The sequence below is a fragment of the Macrobrachium nipponense genome, chromosome 28 (genome assembly GCF_015104395.2).
Source record: "Macrobrachium nipponense isolate FS-2020 chromosome 28, ASM1510439v2, whole genome shotgun sequence".
NCBI classification, from domain to species: domain Eukaryota; kingdom Metazoa; phylum Arthropoda; class Malacostraca; order Decapoda; family Palaemonidae; genus Macrobrachium; species Macrobrachium nipponense.
Genome location: NC_087217.1, coordinates 6,505,722 through 6,528,503, shown reverse-complemented (window position 1 = coordinate 6,528,503; position 22,782 = coordinate 6,505,722). Strand labels below are relative to the sequence as shown.

Sequence of the window (22,782 nt, the reverse complement as noted above, 5' to 3'; positions counted from 1 at the left end):
CCACTAATGGTCCTTTAGCAAAAGAGAAACCTGGAGACTTAGTCTCAGCCTTCTTGATAAATCATGGATGTAAGGCCCCAGTGTCCAAGGGGACTTAAAGGAGCGTGCACATTGTGTAAACCAACACTATTAAAGAAAAAGAAAAAACACCCATACCACAGCTGAAGAAAAAGTGCTGGTTTGCAGTAGGTTTGCTAGGGATTCCTCCCACCTGCCTAACACTCATTAACCACCATTGGTAGCTCTAATTCACAATGAGGAATACTCTACATAAAAGACAAATGTTTGTATTTCTGTATGAACAAATTAATTTTATTAGTCATTTCCTTAGGGCTCAGAAAAACAACTGAAAGATATGCACAAGGAATAACATTAGCTTTGACTTAATAGCAAAAGGATAAAGAAAGAATGTTAAACTGCACCAAAAAATGTATTTATAAAAAATCCCAAATGTATTATTAACTTGTATTCACATTTGTAAGCTAACCTCTTACAATAAAATTACAATCATGTAATGCAGTACAAAAATAAATGTATATTCTACATCATAGAATATAAAAAAAGATTTAGAGGTTAGTTTAGTTGGTCTTAATTTCTGCAGGTATGTTTATGTAATACCATTTTTTTATAATAATGGCAAAAAATCAAAATCTGTACAGTGTAATATGATTAGGAAGAAAATTGTTTTCTATGACTAGACATCTACAGTTAATTGTGCTTTATGATAATAAAGATAGGAAATGAATCATTTGTAATACTCTCTAAACTGTACATATTTACAAGCTATTAAATAAAAACAGTAACCTAGTAATGTTGGTACAAATGAAGTTATTTGAGAACAAAAGCTAATATTTATCACCAGATAAGTTTCATTTATCTAATGCTACTCAACCTACATGTACTTGGAAACAAATTATGTAACCACCTGCTCCATAAACAACAGATCAAAGCCAAAAGGACCATAAAAATTTGCATTAAAACTGCCTTCACAGAACAATGAAAATTTCCAAAAAATTAAATTCCATTTTTTCTTTTTCACTAGAACTGATCAAGATATTGAACAGTTCATCAACTTCATCATGGAAAGAGATTTACTTTACAAAGAGAAAATGGATAAGAATGATAGTAAAGTATTAATTCTTGAACAAGAAAACAAAAAAATTCCTTGATTATTTGAATCTTAAAAAATGTTATACTACACTGCAATATAATAGAATGAAAGACCATGAATATTAATATAGCATTTCAGGAAAGACGGCAAAAGTTTCCCTCTTATTATGGGCCCCAAAATTTACAGCTAAACTGCTGCTGGGCTTATACTTGAGAAACCTAAAATTTTAGAGCCTTAATATGAAGTGATGCTAAAATCCAAGAAGGATTTTAAGCATATAATTATATACATCAGTATCAATTGAAAATATTACTCAAGGGACAGATGATATTACACTGTACATAGCCATATAAATTTCATATATAAAGTTCATAGCATAATTACTATAATGGACTCTAAATCTTCAAAACAAAGCAGTTCGTAAGTTATTAATTAGAACCTTACTAAATAATACACATTCAGTTGTGTATTAAGCATATGAAGTTCCTCAGTTACATTAATATTTCATATAAACAGAAACAAATGTAGTATAGTAATCTAGACCGTAAATATGTAAAACTAACTAATTAGCCACAGAGGATTTGCAAATAGCAATTTGTTAGCCACAGTCAACTATCATATATAGACTGTACTTAGGCATACAGTAATTATTGTATTAAACTTGTAGTACTTAAGAGAAAAGCAGCACTGTAGTTTTCTAAAATAATTTACGACAAAAGTGGGATAATATAACATCAACCAAAGAAAAGGAGTGCAATAGTTAACGGAGAACACACAATATAAATTAAAGCATGTTGCAGACCAAATCCAGATAAATTAGCGTGAAGTCAGATACGAAACTGTCGCTGCAACTCCTAAACCCACAGCAGTCCACGATAGGACACGTCTAACTCTATTCTCGAGGTCTGTTTCTTCAGGGAATTCGTCACAAATCTTGCTCTGAAAATTGAACCAAAATGTCAGTAAAGAATTAAATAATACAGTAAAGAATAGAATAATACAGTTAACAATAGGAAAGAAAACCAAATATTCAGAAAGGCTGTATATATGTAAACAAAATTTTTAGATATCTGGCAGTTCTTGTTTAGATGATTATAAGAAAAGCTATATGTGATTATCTGTATAGAAGACCTGTAATCAGCATAATACCCGAGATAAGGTCCAGATTCACAATTTCATTTATATTTAGGTTTTATGTATACCTGATCCCATCTATTCAATATATTTCTTGAACCTCCCCACTTGTAAATGGGTGCAGGCCCTGTTGAATAAACCATAAACATTTATTTAGAATAATTAGCATTTATCCTATACACATAAGTACCATCCTACTTACAACCGGTTAAGTTTGGTACCAACCAACCAGTTGTACTGTCAAATTGGATGTAAGTCAAACCTTAGAAAGTGGCCAATACACTGAGTACAGCATATCAAACCTTTGCTGTAAAAAGTACCTACATAGTTCTGTAATGTAATGTACAACTATGCTCAGTACTGATGCTACATGACTGCATAAAATTTTGTTAAATTTAGTACCTGGCAACCTAACATGCTCCACATTTATCTTACTTCAGTGCAAAAACACTATTACTGCATACAATAAGGCCATAACATGTTTCATAGAGTAAAAGCTGGCATATACTTCAAAACTATGCATTTGGGAAAAGAAAAGAAGAAGAAAAAAAAAAAGTCATCAAACCTCAGTTCAAATGTTAAATTAAAAACCTAAAAAAATTTTCTTAACATTAATAATTCTCTTGACCTCATATGACCATAAAATTTATTTGTGTATCCAATGATGTGAAATCCAATTCTATTGGTCATCGTCATCCACAAGTTATGGCAATTAGTAACTGTCTAACAGATGGTATTATTTATGATAATGTCGTGCTGGGCTTCTCAGGGCACCAAGAGAGTTGGAAGACCCAGCCCTACTTGGATGAAAACTAGACAAGAAAAGATTTGTGTATATGAAAAAAACAAGAAAGAGCGAGGGGTGAAAGAATTTCACCAAGACCCTTTGTGTTGTAAACTAACCCTTATGCTATTAATAACACTTTGAAACTAGGGCAGTCATTAGAAAACTAATAAATAATATGATGTTTGCCAAGTACAATAGCCTTAAGAGAACAAAAATCAGTTTCTTCAAGTAAAAAACCATTATTTATTTAATAAAGATTTCATTCTCCCTTTTTGTTATGTTCATCTATTCCCTACATCTTGTCAATCTGATTGTGACCTAAAAAGTAGACTAATTTCTTAGGACACTTATTTTGGGAGTTAAGACTAATAGTCGAAGTGTTTTTGTATTTATTAACATATTTTGTTGGTTTGTTCATTATGACAATTATCAGTGGAGAGGCTTCAGAGTTCATAAAGGTGTAGTGCTTTTGCTTATATTTAAATTTGTATGTCATTGTTGCCAGAGGTCTAGCCTTCGTTACGTATAGCCAATCATCCATCGAGAAAGAGGGAAGAAATGCTGTCGTAAGTTACGTAACGAGTACCTTCGAAACCTTTTCTCTGAGTAAGTTGGCCTGTCTTCAAAAAAGTCACTTTTGCATTATAAGTACCAAGTTTATTCATCTTACATAATGCAGAATACAGTCAAAATTTATGTGTAGATATAATGTGTATTCTGAATAAGGGTTATATTTATGAAATGCAAAGATAAAAAGTTATTGAGAAAAAACCGTGTTACAGAGGCCCTGAATCTCATAGTAGGCTAGTCTGTCGTTTACATGTAAAGTAGTGGTTCAAAGTTATGTATGCAAAGTAAGGGGTCCTAGCATCTAATTTTATGTCGGTTAGTGGTAGCCTAGGCTAGTCTGTCGTTTTACATGTAGGCTAGTGGTTCAAAGTTCTGCAAAGTAATGGGTCCTAGGCTAGCCGAGGTCAAACTTACATGCAGAGTAAGAGGTCAAACTTTTGTATTCAGAGTAAGGGGTCAAACTTTTGTATTCAGTGTAAAGGGTCAACCGTAAATATGTACATTTATGTTTCTCGAAACCGGGAATTGAGAGTTCCGGCCGCCGTGAAAGTCCGAGGCTGTTTCCCCCCACCCACAACACCCGATTTCCCACTGGGTCCCCCTTTACCGTTTGATGTTTTTCTGGGGTTTATTTTCACTGGGTCAACTACAAAACCGTTGTTACTGTTAGCAATTATAATGTTCCCCTTCTCATTTCCAAATATACATTATACATTTAGTTACTTAATTCAAGATTTTTTTCCATGAAAATCGATCGTCCGCGGGTATGTAGGTATGTAGTCGCTCCAAAAAAATAAAAATATACACCAAAACATTAATTACAAAACACGCCCAAAAATTCTTGGCAAGTAAATGCTAGACTTTACCCTGACAAGATGCAACAATCCTGCTGCTTGAAAGGTACATGACTTACCCAACCTCCCATACTCGTCACAAAAGGCGTTGTTACTTCCGCTGCATATTCTCCCAGAAACTCGGACACAGTCAATGCGTAGTCCTGCATGTTATTTTCTTTATAATACAAGGCTAACCTTCCACCGAAGGCATAGAGCGCCACAATTCGACCCCAGGTGATCACCATCCTGTCGTCCTCGAAGAGAGTATTGGCCACACTAACAAAGGTCATATATCCAGTTTCTCTGGTTAATTGTAACCTCGTAACCATGCCCTTAAAACTGATCTCATGTTTTTGCAACATCACTTTCACAGACCTTAGTAAAATCCTCTCAACTTCGTCATTAGAATCGCCACTCTCTCTCCCTAATAACGCATACACCACAAATTTCGCTAAGGTCTTCGCTTTGGACTCTGCAGGGTAACCTTTGGGCACTATATTTGGGGAAGACGATCTTTCGACGGCCGTGAACGCGTTAGCCATGGCCCCTGGTAATCCTAAAGAACTATCAAGGTGTGATAATCTGGAGAGGAGATCGTGTCCATGCGTGGGCATCGTGTACTTTTGCTGACCTAAGGTCCTTAGCAGAGGACAATATCAGACCTGCGAGTACGCACGCAACTACGAGCCAAGCGCGTGCCACCGACTTCGAGCGAGGCTCAGCGACCTTTAGAAGGCATGAATATAACAGCGGTAGTCTAGACTGGGCTTATGACGTCATAAAACGCTCGACGCTGATTGGACGGCCAGCTCGATGAGTGGCTGACGGTGAAAACTTTTTATTTTTAATAATGAACGTAACTCCTGGTCGAAAATGCTATCCGCCTAACATGAAATAAAGATTCGTGTACGAAAACCGCACATTCTATTTTGTCTGTTGACATTCTGGAAGAATTCGTATTCTCAAAATAGGTCAGCAAATTAGCTTTTGTATTTGACTTCATAGAAAAGGCGTACAATGTCCAAGTGTACAAAATTCCTACACTTCAACTAGTTTTCTCTCCAACAAAAAAAATTAAGGACGAAAAAAGTATATTAAAGCTATCTGAACTTTTGTCCCTTCATTTTACTTCAGCTGTATTAGTACGAGGCACTACTATAAATACGTTCCATACAACCAGCTAACACAGTCACAAACACTCAATGGCAATTTTTGTTTACTACGAATCTTTTTAGACGAAAATAAAGGTTTAACTATTGTATAAAACTGTTACAGTTACAAAATAGTCGATTATTAAATACACATACCTACTTAGAGGCCACGAGTCTTTAAAACCACAGTAACACAGGACTTACTAATTTTTGTAAATTGATATCTAAAGAATGTGTTTCCGAAAGAAAACAAACACACACACATTCCCAAAGTGCGTTGCCACTTTCTTCAACCCTGCTCGAATCCTTCCCATTCATCCAGTTCCCAGTCTCTTTCAGCGTGGACCTTATAACCCGGGTTGTTACAAGTGTAGAAGTCCCTAGAAGCTTCTGGTCATTCTCTGCTGTACTTCCGTGTTTATGTTTATTCAGTCGACATTTCGACCCACCCATTGCTCTTCAAGTCTTCATTCCCTACACTGGACAAGGTTTATTTTCTTAACTAATTTGCTAACGGTATCCCAAACATTACGGTTTCACTCTTCTTTGTTTACTCTTGACCAGTGTTCATTTACACGTGAAATCTTCCGAAGCCCCCTTTGTCCCATTTCTAAAAAAGAAAAAAAAAATTCAATTCACAATAAGATATCTACACGCATTTATTATATTTCTTACTAATGAAGTGAAATAATGACAAAGGTCACTCTTTGTATGGGTAGTTCGTTCGTTGCAGCTCGTAAACCTTCTATGGAAAGGCCTCGGCTTTACCCGACCTTTTCCTAGGATCAGGATCCTGCCTAGGATTAACCAAAGGCAGCCAGTTTGCACTGGCTTTGACCAGCCTTACCAAGCCTATGCGTTGTACTGATAACCAGAAATATCAGTGAATATGTGTAGGGCTTTCTTCCTACGAATATCTTACGCATTTTATTTGGTGTTGCATAAATTGGACATTTTAAATAGCCCATAATTTTCCCTGTCCTCTGGTGGAACATAAGACTTGTAATCGCCATAAATCTACAATGCTATTTAAAGAAATAACTTGAAACGTTCTGAATACAGTCTGTCACAAAGAAGCCTCAAACAAAACCATGTGAATATGCCTTCTTTGTGTATGATTATATGTTTATTTATAAATAAAGTAACTGTGAATATGAAAACTCTCTCTCTCTCTCTCTCTCTCTCAAAAGTCAAAAGACGTAAGGAAACGATACAGCTACACGATGGATTAGGAAAGAAATAAAATCAAGGTAGATAATAAACTAAATAAGAACAAATAAAATCCAACAAGTAAAAACGGGGTTAGATAATAATTAACTATAAAGTAAAAACTGAAAACCACAACAATATGACACAAAGTCTCTATAACCAAAAGCTATAGCAGTGTGTGGTGTGTGTGTGTGTGTGTGTGTTTTTGTATAGGTCACATGTATGGAAGAAAAGTACATAATATACTTTGTTATTGTCAGTCGTGTAGGCTACAAAGGGTGTGACAACCAGGTAAGCAGAAACGGATTAACATTCCTTGGGATATTAAAGAGACGACTTTTGTTTTGAAGATATGGCAACGCAGCGAATTTGAGAAAACCGTTAAAGTATAAGTAGGCATCTTTTCCCAAATATTTTTGTGGAACGCTATTCTCACACTTTATGGCCATCCCTCAAATCCCCAAAAGCACCATTCAACCAACAGAGCTGCTTCTATCATTTTCGCATCAACCAACAGAGCTGCTTCTATCATTTTCAAGTGGAAATGTGTACTATATCATACTGAAATTTTTCATTACAAACGTATCAGATTTTTAAAATCGAAATAAGACAGAAAAAAAATAATGATAATGATAAAGTGCCACATCGAAATAAATCCTCCCTAGAAATGTTAAAAAGGTTTAAAATGATACAACTGGGCGATTCTGGATATCATTATTAAAAAAAAAAAATTTGAACATCAGACATTTAACTTAAAAGTCTACAGAAACCAGTCTTTAATCTACTTGTCATTTCAAGCCCTAACCAGAGTACTTTGCGGCGCGCCCCCCCCCCCCCCCCCCACCCCCCCCCCCCCCCCCCCCACACACACACACACACGCTACCCCTTTCCCTTTACGTGAACCTGGCGTTGTCACCCCCGGATGTTAAGCTTTTCGTATCAAAATCCAAAATTCGTTTCTTGAATTCCATAACGATCTCGGCAGACATTTCATCACATACGTAGCGGGGAAAAAAGGTCATTTCTTATCAACGAAACATCCGTAAATATGAATCATGAATGACAGCGAAAATTTAACATTCATTTTATAGTAATCAGTTTTTTTCATGTCATATGCATTATTTTAATGTACAGGCCAATGGGATGGGCAACTTAACATTCTTTATCTATATATAATTTACCTATAAAAGTTGAGGTTCGAATGCGAATAGCACTTCTGCCATATTTTCTTCACCACGTTCAAACTTTTCATGAAAAGGGGTGAGGATTTAGTAGTTTTGGCATTTTTTTTTTCTAGCGGGTCTGCCATTTCCTCGTTTGTGGATTGAAGTCACCGCCGGTCACAGTAAAAAGGGGATGGTCTATCACTCCCACCATGCCTCAATACAAAACAAAAAACAAAGATAAAAATATTAAAGTACTTTGGAGTTTGGACCTTTGCTCAATACAAAATTTAATTAGTTATATCTATAATGTATATACATTAATATATTGCATATAAATGCATAACATTACTTGAAATCAATGTCATTCGTGATTAAATCCCTCCGGCAAGATTGGAAAAGTTTCAACGCCACTAATCATAAGAAAGTCTAGACTATACATTCAGCTTGGTGAAACAACTGGTATATACGTCCTATAACAAAACTGTTTGCTGCCAAAACGTTAATAAAAATCAAATCCCTTCTGCGCTTTAATGGGGATAATAAAATTACAGCCACTATCCCGTTCTCTTAATGAATTTTACAAATCTTTATACACTATCTCATACACATTTATTCATTTAATAAGAAAATGCCGTTAAAGGGAACTCCCCCCCCCCCCCGTCTACCCACTGCTCGACTTGTGCTTTAATCATACTTGCAAAAGAACGGTCAAGTACATTTGTATAAATAAAAATAAGTGAACTCACGAAATAAGTTCCACCTTAAGTAAGCGAGGCAAGAAATAACAGCAATAAATATAAATAAAACAGCACTTAAATGCAGACACAACTCTTCAGGAAATTAAGTCATCCTCTGTGTATATATATATATATATATATATATATATATATATATATATATATATATATATATATATATATATATATATATATGTATCAATGACGTGATTCTTTTCCAAGAAAAAGAAAAGGGTGTAACATCCTTTTAACTACTCGTTGGCTTGTCTTCGTTTTCATGGATGCTGAAATAACGTGAAAAATGGTGAAACCGGCAATGGGAATTCTTTCCATTGCGACTTGAAGCGCATTCTTTTCGTTGTTGCAGCTGGGTCAGAAGCAAATTCTAGCTTGTTTCTGAGAATGACTGGACGCATGATGCACAAAAGTTTGAATAAACGCTGGACATCCCATTGATCACAAATACACGGGACCACGAGTGAGTAAATAAAATGACAGGAGCGAAAAGAGGATTTCATTTCGTGCTACTGTACCTGCAAAATGGCGTCGACTATTCCACTAAAAATAATAGTGCAGTCTACCTACACATTTAAACGGCAAGATCTCATACAACTTACTTCTGTTATTCAAAGATTCTTTTTCTCATCATATTTATAACGGTAACAAAACTACAAACACTAATCGGTGAAATTCCTAATACACTACTGTACGAAAATTCCTAAGTTACTCCGAACAGAATAATACATTTTTAATCACTGAAAGGAGAAACATTTCCAGTAATTCTTATTGACAACATTCTTCAAAATTTATAGTCCAAACATGAATAGTCTACATCATTTTTCGTAAACACCCTATGCCGGCCTGAGCCTTGGCAATACAAGTAAAAATACATATCCCATATCCCTTAGCTTTCAAGATAAAGGAGGCTAAAATGACAATATTCACAGTTAACTTAAACGTGTTTTTATCATATCTCAATTAAACTCGCTTAAGTGAGCTCTTTTAAGCTCCTACTTGAGTCATAATATAATATTTGCCACCTTGGGAATTCCTTACTCGACCCACTATGCTTTCAGAGAGAGAGAGAGAGAGAGAGAGAGAGAGAGAGAGAGAGAGAGAGAGAGAGAGAGAGAGAGAGAGAGCTGACTTCTCTTTCTCTCTTTGGCAAATTTATTGAATCGAGCAAAAGCAAGAACAAATAAAAGACCCTGACGATAACATACAACTTTCCCATTATTCCCTAAGTCAACTCTAAACGTAATAAAGCAGATTTTGCCCCTTGCCACATAACTACATAGTAAGTAGGTCAGCGTGCGTTGCGGTGGTGATGGGTGGGAGACGGGGGCGGGGGATAGGGGCAGCCCTTATTATTCCGCAATACCAAGAGCGGTCATCTGTCAAACATCCATTAAGGCTTCTGTCGATTTAAATTAATCAGGTACCTAGACGATGTCATAGCATTGGAGAGGAAAAACAGAGTTGATAAATAGACGATGTGATAGCATTGGAGAGGAAAAGCAGAGTTGATAAACAGACGATGTCACAGCATTGGAGAGAAAAAACAGAATTGATAAACAGAGACGTCTCAAGTCAAAGCAGAGCGCCGTGAAACACGGATGTCATCTGAGAACACTTCCTCCTGACTTATAATCCCACACAGGTTTATCTTTGTCTTGTCCCATCCTGCGTATCTTAATCCGATGGTGTACAACCCTTGTAGCAGAGTTGTTACATATAACTGGTTCATTCCGGCATCTACTCTTTCCTGCAGAAATCCCTCCTTGAATTTCTGACATGACTTGTTTCGCGTATAAATTTCCTTTCGTAAACTCTTTCAATATCTCAACCAAATCTCTTGATGTAATACACGCAGAGCTCACTGGCAACCATCAAATCCCGTATCTTCTTTACTCCGCGTAGCATACTAAAGCAAAAATATAATCTCCTGGTCAAACAAAGCACTTGCTCGTCTTAAGACAAAAAGGTTTCACCAAATTTGTTACATTATGGGTCATTTACCATTCTCATCTGTGATTTACAGAAGCTTCAGATTCGTCTCAGGCCTTTTCCCATTCTACACGTAACGATAGGAGCCCAGAGACACCCATGAGGTAGAGAATAGCGACATTATTTTTGAAGCAGCTGTTCCCATTTACGGAAAGGTATCATCATGGCTGTGATACAACTGATATTTTACACAATATATACATACACATACATGCGTGTGTAGGTCAATCAAGTTGAAGAATGTCCGAGGAGCCAGCTTGGCATGGCATTTTGGAAGGCTGATAAAAAATAATCTTGGGCCGGCCTTCACCTAATCTCTACCTTATGGCCTTCAAGAGGACTCTGGAACTTCATCGACCTGCATCTAGGGGTAAATCGGCCGCAAAAGACTGAGACTCGAAGGCGAGTTACCTTGCCATTTTTTTCTAAATCTCTTTCAAACTTTCCAGGAAAAAGGGTGACAATTTGGTAGAGTTTGGTATTTTTCTGGTGCGGCTCTGCCATTTTCCTCGAGTACGGAAGATTAAGTGAAGTGACTAAGGGTCACAGAAAATGGGAATTGTCTATCATCTCCCTCCAATCGTCAGTACAAACGCTAAGCACAAAGATCAAAAAATTATATTTGCGCCCTCCCGTACATTTGATTTTCAAATGGCTCAATGGAAAATTAAATAATTGCATATATAAGCTACACAAGTGTGTGTGTGTGTATGTGTACCCATTCTCAGGATTAACCTTAACCCTAGTAGAGGTTAATCCCGAAAGTGTACCTTTTGAATTAGGATTACATAGCTCCTTCGGCAAGATGGGAAACGTGTCAACGCCGCTAAACTTATTGGTAAGTCGCGGCAAGCCTCAACCTTCCGTATTTAGACTATACCTATCTGCCAAAATACTAAATTATAAATGCCATGTAAAATCTTGGAGGACTTGAAGCGACTTCTCTGGCCTAAGCATCTCTCTCTGTGGCTGGGAGCCGTCCATTCAACGTAGTTACGGATGGGTATACATGAAAATGGCAAGAAGCGTCTTGCAATCCTAACCTTACAAGAGCGTACTTGCCACTTTTACCCTGTTTTCGTACTTCTGTGAAATTTAATTAATGAAATTTGGGTAAAGTGATATCTGAATTCTACCTTGTCTCACATTACTCTTTCGAAATATAAAACAACAAAACGGAATGGCCTCGACGAGATAATCTTCACCCGAAACGGGTAAAAACAGTTACAACATACATTGCCTCTCGCACAATTCAATTCTTGCTCTTCTTAGCCCACAAAAATTCTCAGTCTGTCCTAAACCTCTCCGGGCTGCTCTATGAGCAAGAGCCCGTGCTGGCATAAGGCCAGCTTAATCTCAAAACAACAACTGTCGTAAAGCGAGCAATATTTTTTGGAAGTTCTACATCACATTTATACGCGCCTACTGAAAGATGTCTTTTGTGAGGCGGTTAAAACCAAGATCTACAGAGAACTTTGTTAAAACCATCTTGTTGATGTAAAGTTCACCTTTACTTGCTATAACATGCCCCCAATACAAATCCCAAACCAAAATCAGGGCTTCTCTGCAGGGGGAGCAATCGGACAAATTCAAGCAAGTTGTCCCTAAATCGTTAGCGAAACAAAATTCATGTTGAAAAATAAAAGCAGCGAGATGTATATGATTCACTTCAAGATACAACAAGTTTTATACATTCCCACACTTGCTTCACACGTCCCGCCTTATTGCTAACCGAACCGAGTCCGGTCCCAGATCCTATCCCACAGGGTCCGCGACCTTAATCCCCTCCCCAACGCCCAAGACCAACCAACCTACAACCCAAGACCACCGACCATTACCAAGTTCACATTTTCTGTTCCCTGACTCACCTCCCTAACCCAACGCTGGCTCTGGCAAACATTTATTTTTATACTATGTTTGTTGTGTCGTACTATTTAAAAAACACAACTTTGGAAAAAGGCATCATGGGCTGAAACTATTTGTTCACTTTTACATTAAACTCACCTAGGCCGCCTTGCGTAAGCTTCTGAGAACGTAGGGAAGTTCTATTTATCGCAATAGCAATTAAATCCAGATGCGCATCTAACGCTGAACGGCGAAGGAAAAAATAACAGGAGGGGGAGGAGGTGGAGGAGTAGGAAGAGTCGATTCAACACCAAAGGAGTCAGTGACTCACTACTCCCCCCACACTGCCCCTGCCCTCACTTCCATATCCTTCATGGACTTCGGTGCGTATGTACCCGAACACGTTTTAACACCAGAGAAATCATGAAAGGCAATCATGAAATGATTTGCAGTAAAAGCCACCAAACTCTGACGTGACGTAGCAACTGATAATCGTAGCCTTTTCCTTCAAGATGATAGGAGTTACGCGATTTCTTTGTTATCTGTCTCCGGTCGCTATTTCCGGTGACGTAATAACATAAGGGAGAGAGAGCATAGTCGCCCGAGTGCGGCCGTACGCAAGAGAAATGGTGAAACCTGCGGGGGCCAGTCACGTGATTACCCGGACACGTTTTCTCTCTCCAGTCAGCTCGCATGAACAAAAGATCGTGCTGGCATAAGACCAGTTCCATCTAACAAATCTCTCTCTCTCTCTCTCTCTCTACACCATAATACAGTATTATTGGTCCAAGATAAATTACTCTACCCAAAATAGTTAAGATAGCATATTTATGATAAAAACGGATGTCTATGAATAAAATACTGTAGCTACTACAGTGTTAAACGATCACAGTAACACGTGAAAATTGTATATCAAGAGCCAGCAGCAAATCATGAAAAGCAGCAGTAACTAGAGCTTTCGTGTATTCTTGATACACCTTTTCAGGGATGAGGTGTATCAAGAATACATGAAAGCGCCAGTTACTGCTGTTTTTCATGATTTCCTGCTGACTCTTGAAGATACGTACTGTACTGTGTATGTATATGATAGATCAAGTTTAACTGTTCCTGGTGTCTATTCAGCTCCACCTCCCAACTTTTAAAGGACACAATGATCCCTTCTGTGGCAATTTGGCAAACATGCAAAATCACCTGTGATACCGACATCAGTCATCAAATCAAGCACTAAATAGCTAATAAAGTTATTAATCAAAACGAGCAAACATCCACACTGAATAATTTAAGTTAACATGCAAAGCACTCTTCTACACGAAAGAAGAAAACAACATACTAACAACATTACGGCACGATCAATGAACATACTAACAGATGCATATAGTACAAAGGATACGCAACTGAAAAACTTGGGCATTTTCCATTATCGACTCACTGTAGCAAGATAACCGGTTTTAAAGCTGCAAGTATTTACATTAATACTACGCAGGAAGACAGTGTCTAGTTTCCTGTTGATTATTCTAACCATAATTGCAACTTTTACAAAGAAAAAAATTTTTAGGGAGGAAATAAATCATCGCTTGTCTAAACGGCAGCTTCTGGGAGGCCGAATGCAATCAAATAGCACCATTCAAAGTTCCATCTAAGGAAGAATAAGACCTGAACTAAACGAGTGGCACCTAAACAATTACCAAAGTTAACATGAACCAAAACGAATGGCACTTAACCCATCACTAATGTTAACAAACAGTCTTCTCAGTAATATTGTCCCTACTTGTAAGTCACAAGGACACAATCACTTCTCAAACCGTGAAATGAGAAGCTTGGAACTGTGCGTAACACCTAGTACTAACAAACAGTCACTACATACTAGAGTCAGTCACCTATGCAAAGAAATATAGGTACACTGTAAGATACCAACTAATCTGCAAAGTTTTTATCTAGATAAGTGTCCAGCCTTAAGCCAGTGACTGCGCTTAATAAAAATCAATTACAGATCTCTACTAATAAACATGTTTAAAAAACACTACAATGTGTAATACCTGACATGCTAATACTGAACTTCACAACAGAACTTACTTCATCGACTCTGACAAATACTAATCAAAACCGTGAAAGAGCCAAGGAACATAGCCTCCAAGACCTAAATTACAATGTTTATATATACAAGCCTTATAATTAACTTCGTCAGTGTCAGCAATAGCGTCAATACCGTCAGTAGAAGTCTGGACTCTGTTCATTTTCAAAATGGTTCGCACCTAGCCAGCTCTAAAACGACATTACAAGTATCTAGTAACTGTTTCCGGTAGATAATCTTCATAATGGTTATCTGAAACCGTATTGTACATTTTCAGCATCACCCAATAACACTGGAAGTCTGGATATTGACCTTATTTGTTGAAATTTGTATACTGCACAATACAAAATCATTTGGAAAAATCCTATTGATACAGGATACCTTGAATGAAATGCAATCTTGGTGTCAGGGTGTTTAGCCTTACAATAGCTCACCTTTTCCTTATATTTTGCTAACTTTCAGTTAAGGTTAAGTTCTTCACCTTCAGTTCATTAAGGTGGTACAGAAAGAACTCTAAACCCTAACATGGAAAATTTTACTTTTGTTAACCCAAGATGATAACCCCGTTGTTTCCTCTCTCTCTCTCTCTCTCTCTCTCTCTCTCTCTGTATGTATGTATGTACATACCTGGTATAATAGTCGTCCATCATCACTAGGACGTCAAAAATTCACCTCTCTAGGTGAATTTGTACTCAGTATATTAGATGACCTAGTGATGATGGGCAACTTCAATTTAAATTAGAACTCTAAGCAATACATAACGCTAAATCTCGGTTTCTACCAAGTCGTTTCAGGGTTTATACTTATTTAAGTTGAAATTACGCAAAAGATTGATCCTAGTCCGTCGAACTGAGCATTATGTCATATTACTTAACTAAGTATCCCTATTATATCTACAGCTGCATTCTAGAATGGCCATAAGAATAATACACTCCTTGAACTATGAACTTTCCTTGACTTTAATGAGCCCATGTTGCAGAAAGTGTGAAAGGAGTGTTAACTTTCAAAGAATCCCGTAAACGTATATCATGCCTAAGGAAGCCATAGCCTATACAACACCAAGTTATATAAAACTTTGTTACTTTAAGATACAAGAGACGATACCCCAAGTCTCAAGACACATACGTGCATAGAATTTAAGCTATTCACAAATCAAATACGGAAGTAAGCTAATTTCTAGACACCTATCCTACTAGCACCTGCGCATGGGTGGCACGTGATAGATAGATAATAAATAAACTTTTCTGAAATCGTTAGCTTACTGTGACAAATATCAACCTATGACTTTTAATAATAAATTTCATGGCTTACATATATATACAAAGTACCAGCGCTCCTCCTAATATAAATCATAAACATGTCGATTTGTATCGGTAATATACCAACACATGCAAATGAAAGTCGAGCTTACATCAAACATCCTACTAAGATCAAACACAAACGATCTATAAGCTTTCAATAATTATGATTTATCTCATTAGTACAGACCAAGCTTCACTTAGACCTATGCTCACACAACTGTTCAAATCATACACTTTCCCTGGATGCATATTATTATAAAAATAACTTTAGTATGGTAACAATGCTACTGATATATGCCAGATATTTTATTTCAAAGGCCTTCTTTTAAACACAATTTCATTCAAGTATATAAAAAGAAACTTTTATTGCAATATTAATTTTTCCATTCTATCACTTCTAGTATCGTTCCAATGGCCAACAATAAAACAAAATTATGTCTAAGCTAACTCTTATGCAGTACGTAAATAAGCAACAATCTAAGGATGTCAGGAACTGAATGGGATTTCAAAATCTTATTCAGTACGTTATTTGACTAAAGAAAACCACAATACCACCGCCATCATGCCAAGTACTAACGAAAACTTCCTGCCTTTCAACAAATACTGCAGTGGCTGTTCCATAACCTCAAACCCCAGGTCGCCTCGCTGACAATATTTCCTGCTATATCGAATATTAACCTACTCATGTAATTTACATGTAAGAAATTATTAAAATGCCTTTTATTCACTCTCGCATAGCTAGATCTTTTTATTTACCTACTAAATTGCAAAAATGCGTAAGGCCTGTCGTTCGTTTGCGAGGGTTCTTTGTATTTATATACAATAATCTATGTCTCGGAAACATCTATAGTAGCATTACAACAACCTGTCTCTTTAACGCACCAACTTCAACTTCCTAATACTATTGCAAAAACAGATAACCCACTGAAAGCGTATAGTATTGTATATACGTAAAAGCTGCCTATCAGGTAATAAGTCTTGTTAAAAAATTGCTAGGTCTTTCTGGTAAGAAGTCTTGATATAAAAGTCTTGAACTTAACTGTTTATCTTGCATCAGTGTTTCAACACCTAATGACAAAGCTCAACCTTTAATTTATTCTGCTTTTACTTCAACAACCTAAGAGAAAATACAGTAGCACCTTGACTTGCCAGAAGATTTGGAGGTCTGCTTACTAGTAAGTAACAGTCTATTAACAAAATAACCTCAATTTATAAAGTGCACTGGAATATTTTCTTGATATCTTACAGCTGAAGGCAAGTCAAATACCTAGTTCCTACCCAAACTAACTGGTATTCTATGCTTAACATTCAATTTAGGAGATTCATTTAAATATGTATCATCTAAATTGTGATCAAATGAAGAAAATAACAGTGAAGCAGATAAATACTGAAGTCCATGAAGTTGGGGTGTTGTTAAAAACAGAATCCTGCAACAAACTTACACAGCAATAAAACTTAATCTTGGGTGCAACACGTCAATGCAAGTGGAAAAAAGTTGCCACAATTCACTGATGTGCAAAGAACACATTAAATGGTATTTGGCAGTCTCTCAAATAAAACATTCTTTGTATGGAAAGGATTGCAATAATCATACAATTTCTTTCAATGTGAAAAGAAGATAACATAAAACAACTGGAAAATCCATTTACTGTATCTATATAGTTAGGTTTGTACAGTAAACAATTTATTAGAAAATCCCTTTTCTAAATTCTTTATAATTTTTCTTAATGTCAAGTTTATTTTTCCTTAAAACCTTGGTCAATATTTTGTAAGATGTAGAATTTCTTTTTTAAATAAAAGCTGTACGCTTTTAAATCTATTTTATGAAAAAACTCATCAATGTGACTATAAATAATAACTAATTTAGCAATAAAGTACTTATTATTCTCACTTTTGAAAAAATATATAGGTAAAATACTCACTGGTCAAAAAGTCAAGTAGTATATCTTAGTTTTACCAGACCACTGAGCTGATTAACAGCTCTCCTAGGGCTGGCCCGAAGGATTAGATATATTTTTATGTGACTAGGAACCAATTGGTTACCTAGCAACAGGACCTACAGCTTATTGTGGGATCCGAACCACATTGTATCAAGAAATGAATTGCTATCACCAGAAACAAATTCCTCTGGTTCCGCGTAGGGCTAGCCGAGAATTGAACTTCGGACCAGTGCAAAATGCACTCAGCCAGCGTGGAACTACTCACTGGTGAAATATTTCAGGTTTAAGAAAGGTACGGGAAAATGGGAACACAATTACCTGCACTGTGATCTTGTACTTGTGTGGCACTGCTGCACAAATGAAAGAGCAAACGAGGCTAAATGGCTAATTATCCAAGATATAATAGTGTTATTGCTATCGAAATTATGGAGTCTTGCTGAAGATTATTATTATAATTATTATTCAGAGGATGACATCTGTTCATATGGAACAAGCCCACAGGGGCCTATGACTTGAAATTCAAGCTTCCAAAGAATATGGTGTTCGTTAGGAAGAAGCACGAGGAGGTAAAGGGAAATACAGAAAGAAAAGATCCACTTATCAAAAAAAATTAATAAATTAACAAATAAATAAAATCGTATAAAGGTAATAATGCATTGCACCTTCACTTGAACTTCTCAGGTTTCAATTGCACGTCATCCTCTGGGAAGCTGTTCCACAGTCCAACAGTGTGAGGAATAAAGGACCTCTGGAACTGAGTTCATTAACAAGGCACATTTACTGCATATTGGTGCTGCTGTTTAGCGAATCTGGTTGTTCTCGGCAGATAAAGGGATCAGGGATCAATTGTGAATGTGAAAGACAAAGACACCATCCGTCGATGGTCCAATTCATAACCACTATTACTATTAGGAAACAAACCTATCACCAGAAACCACTCTATATCTAATAGATATATCCCTGGCGGAAGAAGACATCCAAACAGGAGAACAGTATTGTAGTAAAGGAAATATAAATGGCCAAAAGCAGGTCGCATTGATTTTATCATTATAAACATAAGAGGCCTTACAAACAATACTGTACCTCCAATTTTCTGGTGACATTTGCTGAAACTTTCATTAGACGTTTCTCAAAAGTTGGATGCGAGTCAAAGTTTATACCTAGAATAGTTAAAGCTTCAGCCACGTTCAGCAAAGTTCCGTCCACCTGAAGGGGAGCATGGGGTGGGAATCTATACAAAATCTGCTAACCAATAGCATTTGCATTTTACTGGAGTTCACCCTCATACCATTCTCTGATCCTGTCCATGTCCCAATTGAGGCCAAGGGCAGCTTCATTCCTCAAAAGAGGAAACTTTACTATACCCATAAGTGTTTTATCATCGGCAAAATGAACAAACTTGTTTTCAAGGCCTATAACCATGTCACTTGTATACGCTAAAAATAACAGTAGACCAAGAACACTGCCCTGTGGAACTCCAGACACTAGGTCTTGGTCCACTAACGATCCCGTCCATAGCAACTGCTGCTGCCTACCTGTAAGGAAATCTTGAAGTAATCCTACAACATATCCACCCACTCCAAGATTCTGAAGTTTATACATAAATGCCTTGTGATTTACTAAATCGAAAGCAGCACTAACCATCTATCTAAATTACTCTGCATCCAAACCCTTTCCCAATGTTGCCTTGCAAATGACATTTTTAGTCTCAAAGAGCATTGCAGGTACCTAGCTGCTTCCTAACAACATGCTAGAAACTTTTTTTTAAAAATAAAGGGAAGAAACCATCAGGGGCTTCTCCACCTTTACACTATGTTTGCTGGATCTTGCTGTGGATTATGATGATTATGTTTGCTAAGTTAACTTATTGCTGAGGTCACTACTAATAACATTAGTCAGAGTGAAGTCCCGTCCTAGTTAAAGTACCTTCACATTGAACAAGTTTCACTGATTAGAGAAACCTACTTCCAGGAGAAACTGAGCAGCATACTTTTTTTAAGGAGCATGTATAAAGTGGATAGACTAAGCATTCATAACCACTACCTGAGTGGACAGCACATGAGTAGGCATGTAATCAGAATTCCTCCATTCACTTATCGTAGACAAGGATCACCATAGAAGAATCAATGTTCATGTATAATTGTGATATTAATTTTCAATGTACTTTTTGCTACTTCCCTTTTCTCTGTAATCACAGATTGGCTGCCTGATGAAGATGCAATAGTACCAAAATGGGGATTAGGGTGTATAAGTCAAAAAAGGTTTTATTTACAGCCTTTGTTTTTGTGTAAGCAATGACAATGTTGAGGAAGATACCTTTTACTGTTCCCTTGATCACTCAACCCCCCACAACTATAAATGTCGTATAGTACTTCATACTTTCAAATTAAAAATGCCAGATTTCTTTGCATTAAGGCAGAAAATGAAAAAGTGTCCCTCCATACATATGACCCTTCATTTCAAATGAAGGTACAAACCAAATTTGTTACAAATTACCTTACTGGAAAGTGTGGGTTAGCAATCTTTCAGCAATCATCCTACTGTTGTTCTAACACACACACACACACAAAAAGTGGAAGCACAGCCTTTGAAGCTGATAACGTGGATATAATGAAGAATTTTTTTTTTCTGGTATGCTAATGAAACAAGGTAATTTCAGCTTTGAAGCCTACATGTCTAAAAGGAGTGCTTGCAATTATGATAGCGGATAGTCATCAGCCGAGTTCACATAATTATAAACTAGTGAGAAAATAAACATATTAGGTGCAAAGACTCATTAAAAACCTTAATAGATAATACAATTACACTGACTTTAAATAACAACTATTATCAAGACAGAATAAACAATACAATTACACTACTGACTTTCAATAACAACTAATAAAGATAAGTTAAGAGTTTACCTTTCCTCTAAACAATGGTATGTTGTTGATAATAAAAGGAGTCAGCACAAATAAACATGTTCATCTGAGTTTAAAGATACCTTTCCATACCTGAGAAATATAAATAAAACCGAGACAATAGGTAGATTTATGCAGAAAACATGAAATCATGCAAAAGAAGCCAAATTTTATTATATATATATATATATATATATATATATATTATATATATATATATATAACCAAGATTCTTGCCAAGAGTTTGATTGCAAAAATATGGTCTGGCTCAACCATTCTCAAATCCAAATCTGTAGTCTGGAATAATTTAGCCTGCAGTAGCTAAAAGGCATAGCCTACAACAGTTTTTCCAGGCTACATGAACTCAGATTCACTTACACTATGGATTCATATAAGATAAATCTTTCAGGTGCACAACAGTTACACATTATTCTACAAAGTAACTCGGCCGGAGGCCCGGGTTTAGGTTAGGTTTCACTCTATCCTTGTTGAAATGTCTTCGATCTGCTTTTAAAGTTGACGAGCTTTCTACAAGTTTACCATTAGGTTTATTTTAGTTTACCAATTCAAATCTAATTAACAAAATCAATCACAACTTACCCATCCTCCTATATTCGTTACGAAAGGTGTCAACACTTCTTTAGCATATTTCCCCATAAAGTCTGCAACCGTACACGCAAAGTCCTCCATGCCCTTCTCTTTGCAGTATAAAGCTAACTGTCCACCAAAGGCATAGAGCGCCACAATCCTACTCCAGGTGATGACCATCTTATCCTCCTCGAAGAGGGTATTGGCCACAGTCACAAAGGAGACGTACCCTGTCTCTCGGGTCACCTGCACCCGTTTCATCATGCCCTTGAAAAGAATTTCGTGTTTCTGCATCATCATTTTCACACAGCGCAATAAGGTCCTTTCCACTTTGTCACTAGAATCTCCATTGTGTTTCTCCAATAACGAGTACACTACGAATTTCGCTAACTGCTCCGCCTTGGATTCCGCAGCTGGGTCTTCTTTGGCTACAACAGCCGCTGGAGGGGCTGACGGCGTAACGGCGGTTTGGCTGTCAGGACTGGAGTTGCACTTAGCATGAGGTGCTTCTTCATCTTTGCTATTTTTGTTATCGGAATGAGACGTTCCCGTTGCCGAGGTCGTGTTCTCCTCCATTTCCTCGTCTGAATTCTGTAGGGCTTGGGATGACTCTGACGACGTTGTCGCGGAGGAAGAACCAGCTTGACTGTCATTGTCTGAGCTACTGTTTCCACTTTCACTCTCAGACTGTATAATAGAATCCTTATGGTTCCTTAGACCTACAGATGGAGAGACGAACCCTTCGTCAGATTCATCACCATTAGTCCTTTTGGGAACGATTTTGTCTTCTGTTACTGGGGCCATGGTCGAATGTATCCCAGACAAATAAGAGGCTTGTACGAAGACACTAATCCAAGGATTACTATAAACACTCGCTTACACTTTACTCCTGTGTCTTGAACAGAACCACTGTACTCAACTCAAGGTACTTGTGTAGCGGCCAACATTCTGGCATAGATTATTATTCGAGTAATTTCGAGACACTGACACAATAGCTGAAACACCTTTCTCCACACAATAACAGTGTAGCCAGATGACTCGACAGTTGTGGCTATTCTGAGTATGTTCCCTGGCTATAAAAACGCGCTAAACTTCTTCATTCAGCTAAAAAAATAGCTAAAATGAAAAAATAGCGCATAATGTCTTACTTGAAAACTAACACCGTAAAGAAAGGTTGGACATCATTGTAACATCACATGTGGCTGAATCTATACAGGAACTTCATTTAAGAGCAACAATCTTACATATCAGAGCACTTATGACAATTTTGCTGTCAAAAGAACGAAGATCATATCGAAGTGAACATGGCATTATTCAAATTTATTTTCAAGACAAACAAAAAAGAAACTACATTCCTGCTTGCTTTCTGATATGGCAGTGAATTCTTGATATTTTAATGTTTATCTAGAAATATGGTGGTATAAGTTT

General features: G+C 36.9%; 1 protein-coding gene across 1 annotated transcript; it reads right to left on the bottom strand.

Moving 5' to 3' along the window:
• Positions 1-411: 411 nt before the first annotated feature.
• Positions 412-22,397, bottom strand: LOC135201383 (bcl-2-like protein 1). The gene is made up of 2 exons (XM_064230242.1): positions 21,367-22,397; positions 412-2,050 (listed from the first exon to the last, which is right to left on the bottom strand). The coding sequence occupies exons 1-2, from the start codon at positions 22,156-22,158 to the stop codon at positions 1,928-1,930; spliced, it is 915 nt and encodes a 304-aa protein (XP_064086312.1). The 5' UTR covers positions 22,159-22,397; the 3' UTR covers positions 412-1,927.
• Between the last annotated feature and the right edge of the window lie 385 nt (positions 22,398-22,782).

What these genes read in the sequence shown, in the direction of transcription:
- LOC135201383 (XM_064230242.1), bottom strand. Translation starts at nt 22,158, where the DNA reads ATGGCCCCAGTAACAGAAGACAAAATCGTTCCCAAAAGGACTAATGGT. An exon ending in TAACGAATATAGGAGGATGG is followed by an intron (nt 2,051 to 21,366) that starts GTAAGTTGTGAT and finishes TTCAATTTTCAG; the next exon opens with AGCAAGATTTGTGACGAATT.